General features: G+C 41.4%; 1 protein-coding gene across 1 annotated transcript in view; it reads left to right on the forward strand.

Moving 5' to 3' along the window:
- Window positions 1-22,026, forward strand: part of NOTCH2 (notch receptor 2) — a 166,006-nt gene that overhangs the window by 130,063 nt on the left and 13,917 nt on the right. The window contains exons 13-24 of the mRNA XM_049765971.1: window positions 1,531-1,723; window positions 3,716-3,861; window positions 5,150-5,263; window positions 6,755-6,874; window positions 7,286-7,438; window positions 9,358-9,586; window positions 11,310-11,511; window positions 13,677-13,830; window positions 14,199-14,383; window positions 17,138-17,270; window positions 18,373-18,609; window positions 21,512-21,624. Of these exons, the coding sequence (XP_049621928.1) occupies window positions 1,531-1,723; window positions 3,716-3,861; window positions 5,150-5,263; window positions 6,755-6,874; window positions 7,286-7,438; window positions 9,358-9,586; window positions 11,310-11,511; window positions 13,677-13,830; window positions 14,199-14,383; window positions 17,138-17,270; window positions 18,373-18,609; window positions 21,512-21,624 (1,979 nt within the window). The remainder of the gene's footprint in view (window positions 1-1,530; window positions 1,724-3,715; window positions 3,862-5,149; window positions 5,264-6,754; window positions 6,875-7,285; window positions 7,439-9,357; window positions 9,587-11,309; window positions 11,512-13,676; window positions 13,831-14,198; window positions 14,384-17,137; window positions 17,271-18,372; window positions 18,610-21,511; window positions 21,625-22,026) is intronic.

Here is a 22,026-nt window from a genome sequence, read left to right on the forward strand (position 1 = left end):
TGTAATTTGTTCAACCACACCCATCATGATGCTTAGTGATTGGGCCTATGACTCTCCTACCTGTGTACGTTGCTTTCTTTTCTTTTTTTTGCAATGCAGGAAAGCTTACGGCCTCTCCCCGTCATACTAGTCCAACTGGACTGGGTGGTTCAAATGCCTGGGGCAGCAAGGCAGTGCTCCTTGGTCCTATTGGTGCTAGGGGTTACCAGAGCTACAACTGTCAGTGCTTGGATTTAGGGGGTGAAGAGAGACATTCATGTTGGGGATCTAACTCGGGTTCTTGCAGATGTAAAACACAATGTCCTTGACTCTTGAGTTCTCTCTGATCCCTAAGAATGTCCTTTTCAAAGAAGGTTTTAATGAACTCTTTAGTACATTTGATTTTTGAATTGTTTCTACCCAGCTATCAGATGACAGTAAAAGCATACATAAAATACTCTTGTTTTGTTTTGTTTTGTTTTGGCTCACACTCAGCATTGCTCAGGGGTTACTCCTGGTTCTTTGCTCAGAAATTGGGACTTGAACCATTGTTTGTCCTGGATTGGCTGCATGCGAGGCAAATGTCCTACTGCTGTGCTATCTCTCCGGCCCCCAAATACTTCTTTTTCTAGTGCAGAAATGTATGAATACCAATCCAAGCATGAAAGTAAAGTGACTGTTTTACAAGCACAGTGTATTTACTATTTGTAGAAATGTGAGGTTTTTTTTTTTTTTTTTTTTTTTGCCTAACTGAATAATAAGTTTGCAGTGAACCAACTGAGGGTTAATAGGAACGTTTTTGAGATTACTCAAAGAGCATCAAAAAGAGCTGACTTCATAATGTTTTCATTTTGACTCCTACGAAAATGCCCTGTTGGAAGGAAGGAAGGAAGGAAGGAAGGAAGGAAGGAAGGAAGGAAGGAAGGAAGGAAGGAAGGAAGGAAGGAAGGAAGGAAGGAAGGAAGGAAGGAAGGAAGGAAGGAAGGAGAAGGAAGGAAGGAAGGAAGGAAGGAAGGGAGGAAGGAAGGAAGGAAGGAAGGAAGGAAGGAAGGAAGGAAGGAAGGAAGGAAGGAAGGAAGGAAGGAAGGAAGGAAGGAGAAGAAGGAAGGAAGGAAGGAGGGAGGGAGGGAGGGAAGGAAGGAAGGAAGGAAGGAAGGAAGGAAGGAAGGAAGGAAGGAGAAGGAAGGAAGGAAGGAGAAGAAGGAAGGAAGGAAGGAGGGAGGGAGGGAGGGAGGGAGGGAAGGAAGGAAGGAAGGAAGGAAGGAAGGAAGGAAGGAAGGAAGGAAGGAAGGAAGGAAGGAAGGAAGGAAGGAAGGAAGGAAGGAGAGAGAAATACATGTCCAAACAATACAGCACTGTCCCAGAATTTTGTTGGTGCATTATGAAAAGACAAGGCTGTTTTCTCTTTCACAGGGCCCTCAGTGCATTTGTGTGTCTTCATTCCTCTGCCTTGTTGTGCCCAATTTCCACATAGTTCTACCAAAACAGTATGTGGTAGAGTTCTGTATCGCTCATTTTAGATTTCACAACATCTGCCTGTCTCCTCTACAGGGCAGAGATGTAACATTGACATTGATGAGTGCGCCTCCAATCCCTGTCGCAAGGGTGCGTCATGTATCAATATTGTCAATGGCTTCCAGTGTGTGTGCCCAGCAGGTCTCAATCACCCCAGCTGCTACTCACAAGTGAACGAGTGTCTGAGTAATCCCTGCATCCACGGAAACTGTACTGGGGTTATCAGTGGGTGAGTAACTGCTGTGTATTTGTGGTTTCTTGTTGACAGGCTGATTTTATATTTGTCATAAAATATTACATTATAAACTCTATATTTGTTTTTCTGTACCCTGCAAAAGTCAACTGCATATAGACTGGCTCAGCTTATAACTGAGTGAGGAACTTTGTAGTCAGTATGACAGTGCTCAAAATGGTCACTTTTATACTTTCCCTGAGTAGGAAGAACATAAGCAGGAATGCCTCCCTACTGTAGTCAGTGAGACCACCTGGGAGGAGTCCAGGCTTACTGTATGAATCTGGCAAATTAAACTTTTAGGACTTGTTCCAGGAGGGCTTTTCTAGCATTTTGTAACCCACACCCTGCTCTTAAAAGGCTTCACTCTGTGTTATCCCAGCACCAATGAGTTCTCAAATAACTTTCCTGTTTCCCTAATGAAACACTTGATGTTTTCAGTCTCCAGAGAAATGTATAGTCTAGAATCACAATGTGGTATGAGATAGTTCCCTATTCCTGTTGTGCATTCTAGAGCCTGACTGTTTAAAAAAGTAGGTTTCAAGCTCCATACCAGGGAATGTAAATCTGGTGACTGTGAAAATTTGGGCAGTAATACACGGTAAACACAGGGACCAAAGTTAACTCAGATTCAACCACATAATGATCCCAGGTTCAGTGCTCACCCACGTTGAATTTCTTGGGCAAAAACGGGGTCACAAATGGAAAAAAAAATAAAGAGGCCCTATTGTAGGGGACAGGAGTCTGGGCACTGTGCATATCAGATTTACGACAGTGAATGCATTTAAAGGCAAATGGGAAACCAACTTATTTTTAGAAGGAATTAACTCTGTACTCTTTTTTTTTCACGTATAGATTACTTTAAAAGTAGCACAATCCATATATCTTTACCCTGAGACTATAAAACAGGGAAATTATTTCCTTTCATTATTCTAACTGCTAAATCTGTGCACTTTGAAAACAATGTACATCAATATGTATATGAAGCCTTCATCTTTGTTCTTTTTAGTTTTTAATACCTTAGGGGTTTGTAGACTGAAGTTAGATCAGAACAAACATTGTCTCCAGGAAAGATTCATAATGCCTTTGAATCTGACAAACCTTCCTGCTGATTTGTTTTGCACAGTAAACAAATGATCACCCAAGACTTACTTTACTTTTTTATGTATCAGGAAAGAGACTGGTCATATCCATGTCGAGTCTTTCAGAATGGCCCAATCCATTTTTTTTAATTTAATTTTTATTTTGATCATAGTGGCTTACATATTGTTGACAATAATATTTTAGGTACATATTTACATAAAATCAGGGGGGATTTCCATCACCAGTTTGTCCTCCCTACACCTCCGTTTTTGTCCTACCTCCCATATGCTCTTCTCTCACCCCTAGGGCTGCCAGAATATGTTGTTCCCTCTGTATCTAGCCTAATACTTAGTAGTCTTGCACCTGTTTGGTCCTGGTGCCTCCCTTATTTCCCCTTCTAACTGGGGGGCAGGACTAGCTATTTCAAGTTACATGGTTTTGTTTGAAGAAGGGAATAGTAGTAAACTGGGGTAAAGGTCTAATACGCAGAAAATAAGCGGAATTCTTCTAGAGGGTCTCCTCCTCAGGTAGAGAGACGAAGGAGAAAAAGGTGAAACACTCCACCAGTACAAAAAGAAGTGTCAAATATCCAGTGAGGACTCCAACAATAAGGCCCAATCCATTTTTACCAGTCACTATTAACCTATTAATACTCACTATATTGATTTATTTTTCTAATACCTTTGTGAACCAGGTAAATACTGTGTAGTTCTCTTTACTGGATATTTTTAAGGACTCTGTGATTCACAATTTGGGCACATGGATTCAACAAGGTGCATGGAAGAGTAGAAAAGAGAACAATTGAATAGGAGCTTGAGCTTCTGTCTCTTACTTTCTTACCTTGTCTATTTCAACATGGTGTTTTGAGACACACCCCCCCCCATAAGTAATTCTATCTTCTTTCAGGTACAAATGCATCTGTGATGCAGGTTGGATGGGTGTGAACTGTGAAGTGGATAAAAATGAGTGCCAGTCCAATCCATGCCAGAATGGAGGAACTTGTAAGAATCTAGTGAATGGCTACAAGTGTACCTGCAAGAAGGGCTTTAAAGGTAAAAAAGCACAAATACCTATTTGTGTTTCCTTTCTGGGACCTTAGTGCTTATTACTGTTTGACCTGCCTCCTTTTTTTTTCTTTCCTTTTCCCCATTCATTCACAGAGCATGTTTCACGTAAGCACTTAGTGGTAGGAAAATAGCACCAATAGAGAGGCATGGTTCTGCTTTCCAACTAGTATAGATGTAAATTGTTAAACTACTATTCAAGGGGTCTGGAGAGAGAATACAGCAGATAAGATACTTGTTTTGCATGCATCTGACCTGGGTTCAATTCTTTATGGTACATATGAACCCCAGAGCACACAGCCAGGAATAAGCTCTGAGCACATCCTTCTGTGGCACAAGACAAACAAAAAACTACAACAAAAATTACTATCTAAGGTGGGAGACTGGGACTGGTATAGTCAGCTTTGGACAGGCATTCTAGTTATAAAGTTTTGGGGGCAGATTTTATTCCATGATAATTCAAAAGAAATATTGGCCAGTAGGGTCAGAGATGTAGTACGGAATTTAAAGTGCTTGCCTTGTATGTGTCTAACCTTAACTTAATCCATGGCACTTTATAGTCCTCTTGGAATTATTCCTGGGTACAGTCAGGAGTGGCCCCTAGGCACCGCAAGGTATGGCATTAAAAACTCCTCCACTGCCAACAAAGAAAAAAGAAAAGAAAAGGGAAAAAAGGTAGTAAGATAAAAATATCATCTTGCTGCATCTTAACACCTTTACCATCTCCCTTGCCTTTCATGTCTCTTTGAATCCCTGACCAAATATTTATACATAAAACTTATATTTAGATAAAAATGACAGGCTTTTAGCTTTAATAAAAGTCTTCATCCAGGGCCAAAGAGACAACATAGCAGATAGAGTGCCTGACATGCAGTTGACCCAGGTTCAATCCCCAGCATTGCTGAGCCCCACCAGAAGTGACCCCTCAGTAAAAACCTAGGATTTTTTAAGCCCTAAGAACTTCTGGGTGTAGCCCCAAAATAAAAACTCTTTGTTCATTTTGAAAAATCACTTTGATTTGAAGGAACATTATAGATTGTCAATTTTTTCAAATATTCCGTTTCTCCATTTATCTTTTATGACTGATTAAAATATGTTTTTTGTGGAGATATCATGGGCTTGTCTCTGAAATGAATGGACAGGACTTTCCAGAAGCCTGGAAATAATCATTGGCACTTCTGAGATGTTTGATCCTTACTACCGAGAGGATTGCTAAAGCAATTGCTATAGGAAAGAGGCTAGCATGATTCCTTCTTTTTCCCTTTTCTGTGTACAGGTGTTAACTGTCAGATCAATATTGATGAATGTGCTTCAAATCCATGCCTAAACCAGGGAACCTGCATTGATAACATAAGTGGCTACACATGCCATTGTGTGCTGCCATACACAGGTGAGTTGAGCAGTGTAGTGACCAAAGGACATGACTAGTCCTATGTTTCATGTCAAACTTCTGAGTCTCAGCTTTTAGTTGTGAATAATTGCTCATAATGCTGCACTAGACATTAGACCACAAATGTCTTTTCAGAATAGAGTTTTGTTGCCTATGGGATTGATGTGAAGAATTGGAAGTTCTGGGTCATATAGAAGTTCGATTCTTAGTTGGATCAGTCGGCATTCCTACAACCGTGGATGTGGGTTCTTTTTACTCCGCATTCACACTAACACTAGTTGCTTTTGTTCTTTGTAAGGTGATGTTTCATCATTGTTATGATTTGCATTTCCCTGATAAGTGATGTTTTCATATTCTTCTTGGCCATTTGTATGTCTTTGAGGAAGTATCTCTTCATCGCTTTCCTTCAATTTTTGATGCCTGTTTTGGTTATGTTTTTCCTCGTTCAGTTTTACAAGTATTTTTCATGGCTTGGATATTAACCCTTTGTCATAGTGTGGTGGGAAATATTTTCTCTCAGTTTCATTCTGGTCATTATATATAAATTTTGCTCCTGGGGTTGGTACACATCTGGCAAGACTCAGGGGTTTCTTCCTTCTCTGCACTGAGGAATCACTCCTGATGGTATTTGGAGGACTGTAGAGATACCAGGATTGAACCAGGGTTGGCTACATACAAGGGAAATGCCCTTCCTGTTGTACTCCAGCCACCTTATTGTTTGGTTTGGGGTCTTGTTTTCTACATCTGATGCGTCTTCTGATTAATTCTACTGCTCTTTGGAACAAATAGCAGAGAGCTGAGGAGCAGAAAGCTATGCATGCTATAGCTTCATCCCTGTTTACTTGTTGGGGTGATCAATAATTGAATATTACTGCAACTGTGCAAATACTATCCCCCCTGATCGATGCAGGCACTCAGATCCATATAACTAATGCTATAACAGTCAAGCTAATCGCAGCCCAACATTTGGGCACTTATCCTATTGCCAAGCTCTGTGCTAATGACTTTATGGTGCTTTTTTTTTGGGGGGGGGGAGGCATACCCAGTGACACTCAGGGGTTAATTCTGGCTATGTGCTCAGAAATTCCTCCTGGATTGAGGGACTATATGGGACACCGGAAATTGAACTGAGGTCCGTCCTGGGTCAGCCATGGGCAAGGAAGGCAAGCGCTCTACTGCTGTGCTACTGCTCCGGCCCCTATGGTGGTGTTGTTTTTTTAATATGATCTTTTTATTAAAAAATCTAAGTTAGGTTTCATCTAAATTCCCATGATACTATATGAAAAACCCAGAGAATATAAATAATTTGCCTGAGGTCATACAATAATAAAGTCAAGATCAAGACTCAAAGGACCATAGGCCTCTCAGATTTCAAAGCTGCTATAACAACTTTGGCCTTAAAAATGGACAGTTGCACCCATTGGTATAAGAATATGAAAAGTTCAGTTGTTTGAGCCACTTCTCTGTCATAAGCTTTCACTTGCTTTACAGGCAAGAACTGTCAAATTGTATTGACTCCTTGTTCTCCAAACCCTTGTGAGAATGCTGGTATTTGCAAAGAGGACTCCAATTTTGAGAGTTACAGCTGTACGTGTGCTCCTGGCTGGCAAGGTAACATCAAGGGAATGGAGAAATCTCGAACTTTAAACAACATGACCAGGTCATAGATGATCTGAAAAGGCCTGGTCTTCAGAAACCTGCCTGGTTTGCCTTGCACATCTGTTTGTTTCATGAGGTTATGAAGTGGAATGGCTGGGAATGCCTTCTCATTTTTCCATGTCTTTGGGGCCCTCTAGGAATGAGAAGTCTATAAAGTGAGTTGGAAATATGAGGCTTCTTCTCCAAAAAAATTTAGGACCGTGGTAACAGTTTTCCAGAATTATGGAAGCCTTTAGAAACTTTCCAAAGCAGAATAGAGACCACCCAGGATTTTTCCATTTGACATTTAGGCCTATGATCATTTCTTTGGGTCCCTTTTCCTTCGAATGTATACTGGATTATTCATTATTCCATTATTTTTAGGTCAGCAGTGTACAGTGGATATTGATGAATGTATCTCCAAGCCCTGCCAGAACCATGGTCTCTGCCATAACACCCAAGGCAGCTACATGTGTGAATGTCCTGCCGGCTTCAGTGGTATGGACTGTGAGGAAGACATCAACGACTGTCTTGCCAGTGAGTATGATGGCAGCGGCTCAGCCTTTTATGAAAGAGGAAGGCATCAAAATGAAGGAGCTCAGAAAGGGCAGTTGCCTCAGAGTTGAGACCACTCTCCCGTCTGGTAGTTTATTAGGTGTCTTTAAGCATTTTTATTTTGGACCTTGTCACTTTAGAAATGGAAACACTTGAACCTCTATTAAGTATTCCCTGACTTGAGTTTTATACAGAGACAAATTGGGGACAGTGCTTAGTGAAATGACTTAGTGAGAAGTGAGAGATTTTTTTGGGGGGGGGGTTGGGCCACACCCGTTTGATGCTCAGGGGTCACTCCTGGCTAAGCGCTCAGAAATCACCCCTGGCTTGGGGGACCATATGTGACGCCGGGGGATCGAACCGCAGTCCGTTCCTTGGCTAGCGCTTGCAAGGCAGACACCTTACCTCTAGCGCCACCTCGCCAGCCCCGAGAGATTTATTTGAGATACAGTTAAGATGCAATGTAAATACAGTGCAAAGATATTTATTATACAACTCCTGGTTTTAACATATGACCAGCAAAACTATCACTCAAGATAATGAATATATATATAGATATATTCTACTAATGGTTCTCTCTCTTTAGAACTAGCCCCTTTGCACTAGAAACTGCTTATCTGTCTCCGTCACTGTAGGAGTTTGCATTTTACTTTTATAGTTTTCTTTTTTGTTTGTTTGTTTTTGTTTTGTTTTTGTTTTTTTGGGCCACACCTGGCGGTGCTCAGGGGTTACTCCTGGCTGTCTGCTCAGAAATAGCTCCTGTAAGGCACGGGGGACCATATGGGACACCGGGATTCAAACCAACCACCTTAGGTCCTGGATCGGCTGCTTGCAAGGCAAACACCGCTGTGCTATCTCTCCGGGCCCTCTTTTATAGTTTTCAATGAATTGAATAAGCAAACATTTTGGGGAAGGGAAATGTGACTTTCATTTGGATATCATTTGAAACTTCTTATTATTTGAAACTTCTTAAATTCCAAATTATTTTTCAAAGCGGTTGTCCCACTTCTTTCTCACTAGTATTGTATAGCATTCCAGATGACCTGCAGCCTCAGGAACATTGAATATAATCACTATTTCAAGTGCAGCCACATTTCCTTTACTCTTTGTTTAAAATTTTAAGATTACTGGGTTCTTAAAGATAGTACAGAGAATAGGGCTTTTACCTTCCATGCATCTGACCCACATGTAATCCCCAGTGACCTATTTGTTCCTCAGAGCTCACCAGGAGTGATCCTTGAGTGTGGAACCAGGAATAAGTCTTGGACACAGCTGGATGTGGTCGAAAAATTTAAAAAAGAATTTTAAGATCATTATTAATATTGAACATCTATTCATGTATCCAATGTAAATAGGTGTTCAACATTACTTACAGTATTATTATTATTATTATTACATTACATACACACATACGTATGCATATTTATTTGGGGAGCCCAACTTGGATGTGCGCTCAGTGGTTACTCCTGACTCTTATAGGGAAACATATACAGTGTTGGGAATTCAACCAGGGTCAGCTACATGTAAGACAAGCTTCTACCCATATACTATCTATCTGTCTGGCTCCTGCTGTTGTATATCTTTCTTGTTGTAGTATTTAGTCACATTGTTTTTATTTTATTTTTGAGCCACTCCCAGCATTGTTCAAAAGCTACTGAAATCCCATTTTGTTCTCTGAGAAATAGCAGAGATAATTCTGGAGCTCAGAGCCTGCAGTAATCCCTAAGCATTGCTAGGTATAGCCCAAAAGCAAAAATGATAAAAGCATTAGAATAGAAAAGTAAAATTTTTGTTACACACACAGTATGTGACTTACTCTACGTCATTTGCCTTGATGTATGTGTCTAAGATTTAATTGCATTAGTGATCAGAACTCTTAATTCCTGCTTTTGTTGATTTAGATCCTTGCCAGAATGGAGGTTCTTGTGTGGACGGCGTGAATACTTTCTCCTGCCACTGTCTTCCGGGTTTCACTGGAGATAAATGTCAGACAGACATGAATGAATGTTTAAGTGAACCATGTAAGAATGGAGGAACCTGCTCTGACTACGTCAACAGTTACACTTGCAGGTGCCAGATGGGGTTTGATGGTGTCCACTGCGAGAATAACATCGATGAATGCACCGAGAGGTGAGTAAGCTCTGCCTTCAGCACCAGCATGTCATGGGAGAAAGGCAGAATGGGGAGGAAACTCAAGAGCCTAGTGTTGGGATTCCAGGCAGGGAGGAGTAGACTGGGGTCTCAATTCACATTCATGATTTCTATAGATGTGTCAATGGAAGGTCAGGGTCAGGGTTAGAGCGAAGAGAAGCCGATTATCATTCCTGTCTTTCTTATGGAACACAAAAGGTTATAATGTGGTTCTGTCTCCTTCTGGTCTTTTTCATTTCAGTTGACAATTTAAAAATTCGTATACTTTTAGATGCATCAACTCATAAGCAATTTTCATAAAGGTTTTTATTAAAAAATATCCAGAGTGTCTCTTGTATAAATCTAGAATTGAGTTAAGCGCTTTTTAAAAATATTAAATTTATTTTAAACACGGTGGTTTCCAGAGTAGCTCAAAATGCAGTTACTTCTACTTCATACTAATCTTACCACCAGTATAACATTCCTTCCACCTTTGTCCCAGTTTTCCAACCTCCCCGAAACCTTTTCCTTGGTAGGTATGAATGATTTACTTAATATTGGTTGGTATAACTAAATAGTAGTGGAATTATTTAAAGAAAAGTTAATTGAAAGAAAATTTGTGAAATTGTTTATCTTACAGTGGGTTCATTATGCCATTGGTAAACTATTTATAGCTATTTGAGCATTCTGTTTTTGAGTGTGCTTGTTGGGCTTTGTGACTTCTATGATAATTTTTCCAATAATTTGGTATATTCCTACTGGGAAGTCAGTATTAAAATTATGAAGGTGTCCATAACCTCAAGGATTTCTGTGACTTGGCCCATGGGCTCATATGGCAACAGTGGTGGCTCATGGCAGTGGCTGTTGGGACTTCTGCAAGTACAGAGTCTAGGGGGTGGGGGGATCACCTTGGCTCCAAAGTGTTCCTAGAATTGCCATTCACAAAACAAGCATACCTGGAGTTCTGGGCTGTTAAGAGTCTTTGCAGAGATTAGTTGAAAGTGGTAAAGCATTACCACTAATGCTGCCATTGGTGTGGCAGCAGTTATAGGGTGAGTCTTTGGCTGCAGCTGCCATGGCTTCTTCAGGGTGGGGACCTTACCACCACTTTTCTTATAATTGATTGAGTGATAGAAAGAAATAGAACATCTGAAAAACCCAGAGGGGGGGCCCCAGAAAGATGGCTCAAAGGGCTTGATTTCAAGCCTAGTATGCATGAAACCTTAAGTTTAATCCCCCTGGTACCATGTCATGTGTCTTCCACCAAATAGTACCACATGTAGCCTCAGTGAAACCTGAATGCTGCCTTGCTAAGTAATACAACAGTCCCATACCCAGACAGTGAGCTGTCATGCACACAATACCTGAAGAGCATCATTTGGAGAGACCCAGGGCCCCTGAGCACTGCTGGAGAACCCCCACCCAAAGAAAATTACAGAAGAAGTAGGGAAAAGCTGGAAAAGTTTACTTTCTCTGAGAATTTCAAAGATGCTCAGTCTTTTCAGTATTCTGACACCTGTTTGTTGTTGTTTTGATGGAAAAGAAGCTGACACTGAGACAACTGCTCCCAATCTGTTCCGGAAAAATGAAATTAATAAACATAGGAGTTGGTGTTCTTTGAAGTGTTTGACTCAGTAATAGTTTAGACACTAGGAACCTTACTTTTTTAAACAGCAAGTCTGAAGACAAGGTTATCCAATTCTGTCCTCCGTTTGCTTCCTAGCTCCTGTTTCAATGGCGGGACATGCATGGATGGGGTTAATTCCTTCTCTTGCCTGTGTCCCGTGGGCTTCACTGGCCCCTTCTGTCTCCACGAGATCAATGAGTGTGATTCTCAGCCATGTTTGCATGGAGGAATATGTGTGGATGGCCTGGGCACCTACAGCTGTACCTGCCCCTTGGGCTACACTGGGAAGAACTGCCAGGTAATCAGATTTCCTCCTTGTTCACTTTCTCAGCCTCTCTGCAGAGCTAAGTATTATACTGTTCCTTCCTTAGCAGAGAAGCCCCTGCAGAGAGAAAATTCTATGTCTCAGTGATATCCCTAGATATCTTAATAACTTGTAAATCCAAAGTATGCAAGATTATCAATTAACAAGCAAGATTGTGACAGCAAATAACAACTGCAGAAAAATATGTGAAAATTAAGTATAAGATGTCATTATATTGTAAATGCAAATGAGGAAGTGTAGAAAAATCAAAATCAAAATCGCATTTAAGGAAATGGTAATACTAATGGTCATGTCTTATACTGAAGTAACATTCTCTAATCCAGTTTCCTAAATTGGACATTACTACTCCCTCACTGGTTGTTTCTTTGGAACAATCCAAGGGGCCAGTTGTAGTATTCTTTGGGCAACCGGGGGTAGGGAGCATTGATGCTTATTCACAACTCAAAGGTAGATTTCCAAGGGGGCCCTGACTGATTTTTTTTCCCTCAAAAGTGAGTGTTGGACCAAATAAATTTGGAACATTCTGCTTTTAGTTGTCTCTTAGATTCAAAAATATTTTTCGTAGATTCTACTCTCAGTAATTTCATATAGAAGAAGCTGATGCTCAGAGGCAAAGTAAAATTTTCAGTCTCACAGTGCCAAAAGCACTGCATTTAATTTTAGGCTATTTTACTACTTAAAGAATTGGGAAGGGGTGAAATAGTACAAGGGTTAAGATACACGCCTTGTCTGTAGCCAACTCAAGTTTAATCCCCAGCACCACATTGACCATTGAGATTCTCCAAGTGCAATCCTGTAGCCCTTCAAGCACCACAGAGGAGACAGATGGCACCCTGGGGCCCAAGACACACTATTTCCTCAGACCCATGAATTGAACCTCAGAGCTGAGAATTGCTGGAAGGAGCTCTGAGACCTCCTGAGCACCACTTAGAAGCAACCTTCTCCCCACTGTGAGCCCTGAATTTGATCACAGGCTCCTGCAGCACTTCAAGGGTTCCCTGAACACTTTTAGGAGGGCGGGGGAGAGGAATGGTAGAATGACAGACAGAATTCCAAAGAACTGCGGAATAAATGGCCACATTAACTAGACTTACAGGGTGCATTCCATCAGCTTTGACTGTACTGGAAATGCAGAGAACCTCTTCTGCATACTAAACAGCTTGTCTGGACTGTGTGGGTCAGGACACTCTTTAGCAGACTACTTCTTTCTTATATACACAGCAGGCGCTTATGCGCTGCTGGAGCAATTGCCCTGCCTCTGTGGCCTGTTCTCTCACAAAATAGATCTTGAGGCTTATTTCCTCTCCTCGGAGGTCAAGCCCCAGAAACGAAAGTGGAAAAAGGTTCCCAGTCCTCTTGTGTTCTTTGCCTTCTATTTCTTTCTTATAAGCCCGATATCATTCCCTCCTGAACGTAGACGGCTTCGCAGTTCCTGGATTTATGTCCTTGAGTATATACACTGAGTTGACACAGTCATCTGAACACAGCGTCTCTCTTTCTCTCAAACACACACACACACACACACACACACACACACACACACACACACACACACACACAACCGTACACCGAGCCATCCAGATTTAGGGACTTATACCATCTTTGGGGATTAAAACCTTAAGCTCTGAAATAAGTACTTTTTAAATAACAGCTCAGAGGAATCAGACTAAATAAAACTATTACATTACTGGGAAACTGGAACTAATATAAAGCTTGGGTGGGACTTATTTTTGGCCTCCTCCTCTTACTCTTTCTTTTCCTCCTACACTTCCAATTCCACTTGTCTTTTACTACTCTTCTCCTTTTTTCTCATTCTTTTTATTTTTTTTCTTTGTTTTTGGGTCACATCTGACAGCGCTCAGGGGTTACTCCTGGCTCTACACTCAGAAATCGCCCCTGCAGGCTCAGGGGACCCTATGGGGTGCCAGGATTTGAACTATAGTCCTTCTGCATGCAAGGCAAACACCATACCTCCATGCTATCCCTCTGGCCCCTCATTCTTTTTCTCCTCCTTTTTTGTCTTTCTATTCCTCCTCCATCATTAATTAATTTGCTTTGTTTGGATTCCATAAGGGGCAAGGTACATTATTTCCCTCATTTTGAGTGCTGTGGTATTGAATGCTTGTTTTCTGTTTTAGACTCTGGTGAACCTCTGCAGTCGGTCTCCATGTAAAAACAAAGGCACTTGTGTTCAGGAAAAGGCCATGTCCTGGTGCAAGTGTCCTCCTGCGTGGACTGGAATTTACTGTGATGTGCCCAGAGTCTCCTGTGAGCTGGCAGCCGCCCACAAAGGTGACCTCTGCTCTCCTCTCCAGGGTCATTTTTTATAAGACTAACCAGCGGCATTTTAGAGTAGGAAATAGGATGGGGGAATGAAATAAAGAAGGAGAGATAGATGGACAGAGCTCTGGACAAGAGGTCTGAGACAGAAGGGAAAGGGTAGAAGATGAGATTTTAAATATTATAGGAAATGAATGAAAAGTGCACAGGACTTTCACAGCTTGCTTAGTTTCAGTCAGTGCCAGTCTGGAACTCAGAACAGTAAACAGGACAAAATGAATTTGATGTGTCAGCCAGGTTTAGTTCTTGGTCTGCCTGAACCTCACCTCACTGTGCCTCCTCTGCTCTCTCTAATGTTTCTCCCTCCACCGATTCCCCAGGGGTGCCTGTTGACCTCTTGTGCCAGAACTCTGGCCTCTGCACTTCTGTCGGCAACACTCACCGCTGCCAGTGTGCCGTGGGCTATACGGGGAGCTACTGTGAAGAACAGTTGAATGAGTGTGTGTCCAACCCCTGCAAGCACGGAGCCACCTGCATCGACTTCGTCGGTGGATACAGATGCGAGGTGGGTAAGATGAGTGGGCAGAGATCTCTGTCTGCCTCAGAAGGGGACCTAGTTGCTAACATGCATGCATGTATTGAACTTGGAGGCTGTGTTTTCTGTCCGCCATTTATAAATTGTGTGAATCATCTTGATAGTGTTTTAGGATCATCGTTTCTTTCCATTCTCTTGTGCAATGAATTAGCATAGCCCAAGAAAAGCATATTTTAGAAAAGTCTGGAACTATTTCAAATATTGCTCACCATCACCCCCAATCTTAGGTCAGTAAAGCTCTTTAGTAGTTCCCAAAATTGATTGCACATTGGAATTATGAACAAATTCAAAACTAGTGACGCTAGAGCCAGATATACTTAGCAGATAGGGCACTTGCCCTGCATGCAGCCAGTCTAAGTCTGATTCCTTTCACCACATAAGGTCCTCAAGCCCTGCCACAAATGATCCCCGGTCACACAGCCAGGCATAAGACCTTAGAACAACAGTCAGTGTCTGGCCTATTCTCCAAAAATACTGAAGGCTGGGTCCTGTCAAAGATTATTTGGATTCTTTATCATGGTTCTGGTCTGCCCATGTTTTTAGGAATAAGAGGAATTGTAAATATTCTCCAAGTATACCAATAAGAAAGAGGGGCTGGAATGATAGTACAGTGATTGGATAGGGTGCTTTCCTTGATGCAGCTGACCCAAGTTCTGTCCCTAGCACCCCAATATAGTTTCTCAGTCTTTACCAGGAGTAATTCCTGAGTTCTCAGGAGTTAGCCCTGAATCTTATAGGATGTGGCCGAAAAACAAAAAAAAGAAAAATGTGTGAATTCGCCATCTTATTTATGGATTTTTTGGGGGAGGGGCTTACCCTATGGTTCCCAAGGACTACACCTGGCTCTGTGTAACTGCACTACTCAGAGTGGTACTGGGGGGCCATGACTGTGCCTCTGGCATTCGTAGTGTGTGCTCCAGTCTGTTGAGCTATCTCTCTTTGGCTTCTTACACTGTGGGTCCTTCACCCCTATGGGTAGCATAACTGAATGTGAGGGGGCACAAACATGTTCTTAAGTTTATGATTGCTAGCAGTAAATGTTTGACTTGCGTACTTATCACTGGGTCATGTAAAAAATGTATCCAATGAAGAGGTTATGAGTAGGAAAAGTTTAAGAAGCCATGCTATGGAATAAGATAGTTTTATGGAAATCTGGATTCATCTAACATCCAGGATTCAGAGGGAGCCTTCAGGACCAGAGTGCCTTTCAACAGCCCCATCCAAGCTGTGTCCTTGACACTTCCTTGTAAAATGATTGAAGCAAGCAAAGCTGCCTTGAGGAATGTCCCTTTGACTGTGTCCCTTTTAAATTCAGTTAGTGACCACCTAATAATTTCCTAAATAAAATGTTGCATAGCATTTTTCCCCATAGTATCATGTAAAGGTCCATGTGGATAGTTGAGAAAGTGTGTCTTTGGGAAGAGGGGCATACTTGGTGGTGTTCAGGGCTTACTCCCGCATCTATGGTCAGGGTTCAATCCTGCCTGGGCTCAAGAGACTGGATGGTATGCAGCAATGAAATGCAGATCAGCAGCAAGGCAAGCACCCTATCCGCTGTACTATCTAGCAAACCCCACGCAAGTTTGTCCTTTAAGAAGTATGCCTGTTGTAAGTGTTTGGGCTCATAATGTTAAAACTTGAAATTAATATAACACAGTAGACACGAATTTCACACCAATTTAGGCCATCGAGAAACAATGAAAAAAAAAAGCTCGAGTTTTTTAATTATTATTTAACTGAGCCGTGACGGTCTGGATTTGGACACCAAGGTTTGTTTATCCAGAGTTTTGAACCTATTAATTTTAAAGCTCTGACACCAAACCAAATTTTCCATGACTTGTTATTTTAAAGTTCAAAAAAAGCACAATTTTAGTTCTTTGGAGCCTTCTGCTTTCTATATTCTATAAATCCCACCCAGTTTCATCTAGTCAGAAGCAAGAAATCCTCTATCCTCCAGCACTTAAAGTCCCCTACACTACTGTACCCACCAGTATTCTGTCATCCAGAGACTGCTGCCAGCCACTGTGATCATCTGGATATTCAGACCCTCCTTTTCTCTTCCCTTCTCACTCGGGAGTTTACTTGCTTCCATTTTTTCCACAGCTCCTTCCTGCTCCTGGTGGTCTGTACGCACACAAGTCAGAGCATTTCTCAGTCATGATCATCTTTTCTTTTTACCTTTTGAATCAGTTACTCTGGCAACCAGCCCACATCTCCCTGCCTGTTCCTCTCAGTCAGAGTTTCTCTTAGTCACTGTCTATCTGTCTGTCTGTCTGTCTCACACACACACAGATGCACACAACTTTTTGAACCTAGTGTCCACTTCAGATAACATCTTTATCGTCACCTACACACATCTTTTTCACTAAGTTGGAGGGGCTCCATTAGACAAAGGAGTGTCTCAAAAATTATGAGCCCCTGCTCATGATCTCATGATTTTTCCAGGGTCCAGATATGAAATAGTCATTAGAAAATTTGCTACTTTCCTTCCCTTTAAGTGAATATTTTCAGTAAGAAGACTGAAATGCTAGCAAACTGCCAGTTGAAGTCGCATGGACAGAGGAGTAGAGAGTCTGATAGCCCCAAGACTAGAGCATACAAGAACTGGGTTGGAGGGAGAGCTGTGGTGTCAGAACTGCATTCCAAATCTGATTTGCTCTCGTGATCTGTTCCCCTTCATGGTTCCATATTTTTTTCTTTGTGCTTTTGTCTTGCTCCTTGCAGTGTGTCTCAGGATACCAGGGAGTTAACTGTGAATATGAAGTGGATGAATGCCAGCACCAGCCTTGCCAGAACGGAGGCACCTGCATTGACCTTGTGAATGACTTCAAGTGCTCTTGTCCACCTGGAACTCGGGGTACGAATCAACCCTCCCTGTCCCTGTCTGAGGCGTCCCCTCAGGTAGAAATCTAATCCCAGTATTGAGGAGATTTGAAAAAAGTTAAAGGAAAACGGGTTTTATTCCAGGCATTTGGTTTGCATCCTGGTAATTAACACGACTTCGTTCTCCTATTTCTTAACTATTTCTGATGTTCTGATACGCGGTCTCAATTTTTACCTGGATGTTGTTGCATTCTTATGTTCCACTCAAAATGGAATATGGAACCGATATGTTGTTGTAACAGAACTAGCCTCGAGTTAGCAGGCTCTTTGGTACTTCCAGCGAAAATGACTAGTGACCCCCTAAAGAAGTAATTCATATTTATCAGTTTACTTTTTTCCAATTTACTCAAATATTGCTTCCAGGAGATAATAGAGGAGGAGGCTGGTGAACTAAAGCGACATACCCTTGGAATTGCTGTGAAACCCAACCCAATGAGAAGCAACCCTATGAGAGACTCTCAGTCATTGTTATTTTATTTTTGTTTCTTTTGGGGGTCACACCCAGCTGCGCTCAGGGATTAGTACTGGCTCTGCACTCAGAAATTGCTCCTGGCAGGCTTGAGGGACCATCTGGGATGCTGGGATTCAAACCGGGGTGCATCTGTGTTGGCTGTGTGCAAGGCAAACGCCCTACCACTGTGCTGTCGTTCCAGCCCCGAATCATTATTTTGCTATAGGCATGGCCCTTGTCATCAGACCATTCCCTGGAAAGATCTCATAGTATTATCTATTAGAAGAAATATAGTTATAATGTTCTCTATAGTAAACAATCTATGAAACAAAAGGTCAGCCAGGATAGTGAGAAATTCACCCTCATTATCAAAGACCATTTAAAATTCAAAGAATTTTAAGTATGTAAGACGACTAGTCATGAGATGAGAGAAATTAATTTCCGTCAGGGTAGATTCAGCACCTCCATACCTTTCGAGTAAGGAGTTCCACTCTACCATGAAATAAAATAGTGGCAACAAGAAGAATTGTCACAGGCTTTGACCTAGGGAACTGGAAGCTTTGCAGCTCCACATCCCAAACTGTCTTCCCAGGATCCTCATCACTCTTCCTTCCTTTTTTTCCAGGCCTGCTCTGTGAAGAGAACATTGATGACTGTGCCGGAGGTACTCACTGCCTTAATGGTGGACAATGCGTGGATCGGATTGGCGGCTACAGCTGTCACTGCTTGCCTGGCTTTGCTGGAGAGCGATGTGAGGGAGACATCAATGAGTGTCTCTCCAGCCCTTGCAGCACCGAGGGAAGCCTGGATTGCATACAACTCACCAACGACTACATGTGTGTGTGTCGCAAGGCCTTCACTGGTGAGAGAGCCTTGGTTTTGGCGGGTACCTTTAGTGAGAAAACTGAGGTCCAGAAAACTCACCCGAAGCAAAAGATACTTGTCTTCTTCATAAAAAAACTAAGCCAGCTTAATTTTAGGGCCTATGTTTCCCCTAGGTCTGTGGTCTGCGGATGTTCGAATCAAATTTCACTTTTTATTTTTCCTAGAAGATACTTTCTCTTTGGTTATTCATAGATTCTGTCATGCTACAGTAGCTATAAAAAAAAATAGGATGTTGGGAGTTGAGCAAAAGAATATATCAAAATGGTGGTGAGATACATGTAACATGTAATTTACCATTGAAATTATTTTTAAAAGTCCATTCCAGTGGCATTAAGGACATTCAGAGTGTGGTATTTATTAACCATCATTCATCTCCAAAAGTTCTTTGAGGAGGAAGAGGGACACCATCTGAAAGTAATCAGGGGCTATGTCTAATTGTGCTACTGAGCCATTCCTGGCAGGTCTCAGGTGACCATGTCGTGCCAGGAATTGAAAATGTGCTCAACCCACTAAGTTATTTTTCTGGCCACATCCCCAGAACTTTTTTTTATCTATGGAAAATAACAGCTTGTTTTTAGGAATCTTATATCTAACTGGTTTCATTACCCTGCCTCCGTTGGCATATAATGAGTTGCAGTCCTGTGTAGCTACAGTCGCTGAGATCTCTTTCCATCTGTGGAACCCAGAGAGGCTTCAGATATCCTAGAACCCTAATGGAGAGGAGGCCCCAATTTATTTTTAACTAAACATGACTTGATACACAGTGTGAACTTTAAAGTTACATAACAGCTGAGACTAGCCCATGGTACCAGTCTTTTTACAGCTTCTCTTTTTCCATTCTATATCAGATAAGATAATCAAATTGTCTCAGGGTTAGACCTTTAGAATTGACACAGATTAGTTACTTCAGGAAAAGGGAAGTTTGGTGGCTTTAGGAGATAGATTAGTTTTTTTCTCTAAATATGGCAGTATCACCTTTTAGATATCCACCTTGCATTTTTTTTAGGTCAATTTGAATCTTGTGCAGCAGTAATTTTTATTACAAGGAGAGTGTGATCCTGGGAATGTTAAGTGGTAATTTGGGAAGATGGACTCTCCTATTCTGAGCCCAATTTTGAATTTTAAAGTTATGTTTCCTTCAAGAACATTGAACTTTTATAAAGACGAAGGGGATTTTCAATATAGAAACTGCCTAGATGTCAAATAGATCCTGAGAAGCAGACAGTAAAAGTATAAATCTCTACAGTTCCCAGTTAGCCTTTATGTGCTTAGGAAACTAAATGCAAGGTTGTTTCCTGTTTCTTTCTTTGTCTCAGATATATCTAGAAACAACAATAACCCTTAGCAAAGAAAGAGGGAAGAAAGCGTAGAAAGGGCTGAAGATCATCTTGACTGAAGGTTGTTCCACAGCCAGGAAAGGGTTTTATTCATGTTCCACACCTTGTGGCTAAAGAAAATCATTTGATCTTATTGATTACGATCAGCGATTTTTGCATACAGACACTGAGATGAATGGCTCCTCTTGCTTAGTGGGTGATGCTATTGTTATAAGGGGAGCCCACTTAATCGAGTGCACTGAGACAATCTTCTATCAGAAGAACAAAGAGGTCTTTATACACTAGTTCATCAGTCTGGTAGGTCTAGGCTAGAAAAGCACCTGAAACCTTAGACTAAATTCAGAGGTCAAGAACCTATTTTTTAAAGCATTACTGCAAACTCATCATTATTTTGCTTTATGCTTAAGCAAAATGTATGCACTTTGTGGCATTTTATCGATATGGTTACGAGGAGTTTCCTAAAACCAGCAGTTTCTTAGCTTTGAGCTGAGAAGTTCTTCCTAAGTACATACTTCCCACCCACAATCAAAGTCTCAAGTGCATGCTATAAATCGGTATGAAATCGAATCCATATCACAGATTTCCACCATAACACTGAGTTCAAGAGACAGACATCTGTAAGTTTTCATAATGCTGTGGTTGTTGAAAACGACAACCAGTAGTTTCTTTTTCAAAGCCGCTTTGTCCTTTTCAAATGACAGTAGCTAAATGTGGTCCATCTCCTATTACTTGTCAGAAGGCCTTGCCTTTGCCTTCCTGGTTTTCAGTTGCTTAGCTCATTTTGCATGCAGCGGAGGATTTCAGACACCTGTTTCAGAAATGTATCTAGAGAAAATTCACTGAGAAAATCAATATCTATTTTCAGTTAGGTTACACAAAGTCTATTAAATGATTGAAGAGAAATTTACTATGAACATTTCTCCCTAAACACATGAATTTAGAATTTGTTATGGCCTCTCATATAAAGCAAAAAATGTTAACAATATACACTGAAGTGGAGGCCACAGTGCTGTTACAATGAATAAGTTGCTTGCCTTGCATGTGGTTGGCCTGGGATCAGCCCTGGCATCTCATATGGTCCTGTGTATAGAGCCAGGAATAAGACCTGAGTGTAGCTGGCCATGCCCCGCGCCCCCCCCCCCCCCCAAATCAAAATGACCTAAACTGTTGGACTTAGCCTTTCATTTGTATTAACAAAATGAGAATACCTTCAGTAAGTCTCAGATGTGTATATGTGTGAGTGGGTATGTGTGTAAATGAGGTTAATGTTTGGTGTCTATCCTATTTTGTGAGTCTCTTTGGACATGTATGCCAATGTCATTGATTATTGTACAGTTAAAACTGATGAGAGATCTAGCCTAAGCCAATGTTAGGTTAGCCATGCTGAGATTCTTTGAAGGTTCTTTCTTATTTTCTGCAAGGCTTAGATGGAACTTTCATCTCTTTGCTTCATTTCTAATCATTTGATTATCACTCAGGCTCACGACCTTGCATCTGCAGTTGTATAGGTCATCTAACATCCTTTCCATGTTTTGTTTTGAGGTCGCCACTGTGAAACTTTCATCGACGTGTGTCCCCAGAAGCCTTGCCTGAATGGAGGGACTTGTGCTGTAGCCAGTAACATGCCAGATGGTTTTATTTGTCGTTGTGCTCCAGTAAGTCATATATTACCCATTTACAAAAAAAGTCCTATAACAAAGTCTGTAACAAAGCTAAGATAGGATTTGCTTTTTTTTTTGTTTTGTTTTCAAACTCTGGGAAGAACTTACCGAATTTTCCCAATTTTTCATTCCTTAAAAGGAAAACAATTAGGTTTTCCTTTGCAAGCTGTTACAAATAATCCCAGATCTAGTGGACTCCCCGATCTTCCTTGGTCTTCAGAAATGCCAAGAGGAATCTACGAGAAGTGTGAGATGTTTTCTGGAAATTGGACTTTATGGTCTGGCGTCAAATTCCCATACAACAGGGTGGACTTAATGCCCAGGTTGGGGCAAAGTTGCCTAGAAATCCTGTTTTATATTCCTTTTCAGGGAACCATCAAGAAGCAAACTGCCCCT

This window comes from Suncus etruscus, chromosome 19 (genome assembly GCF_024139225.1).
Source record: "Suncus etruscus isolate mSunEtr1 chromosome 19, mSunEtr1.pri.cur, whole genome shotgun sequence".
NCBI classification, from domain to species: Eukaryota; Metazoa; Chordata; class Mammalia; order Eulipotyphla; family Soricidae; genus Suncus; species Suncus etruscus.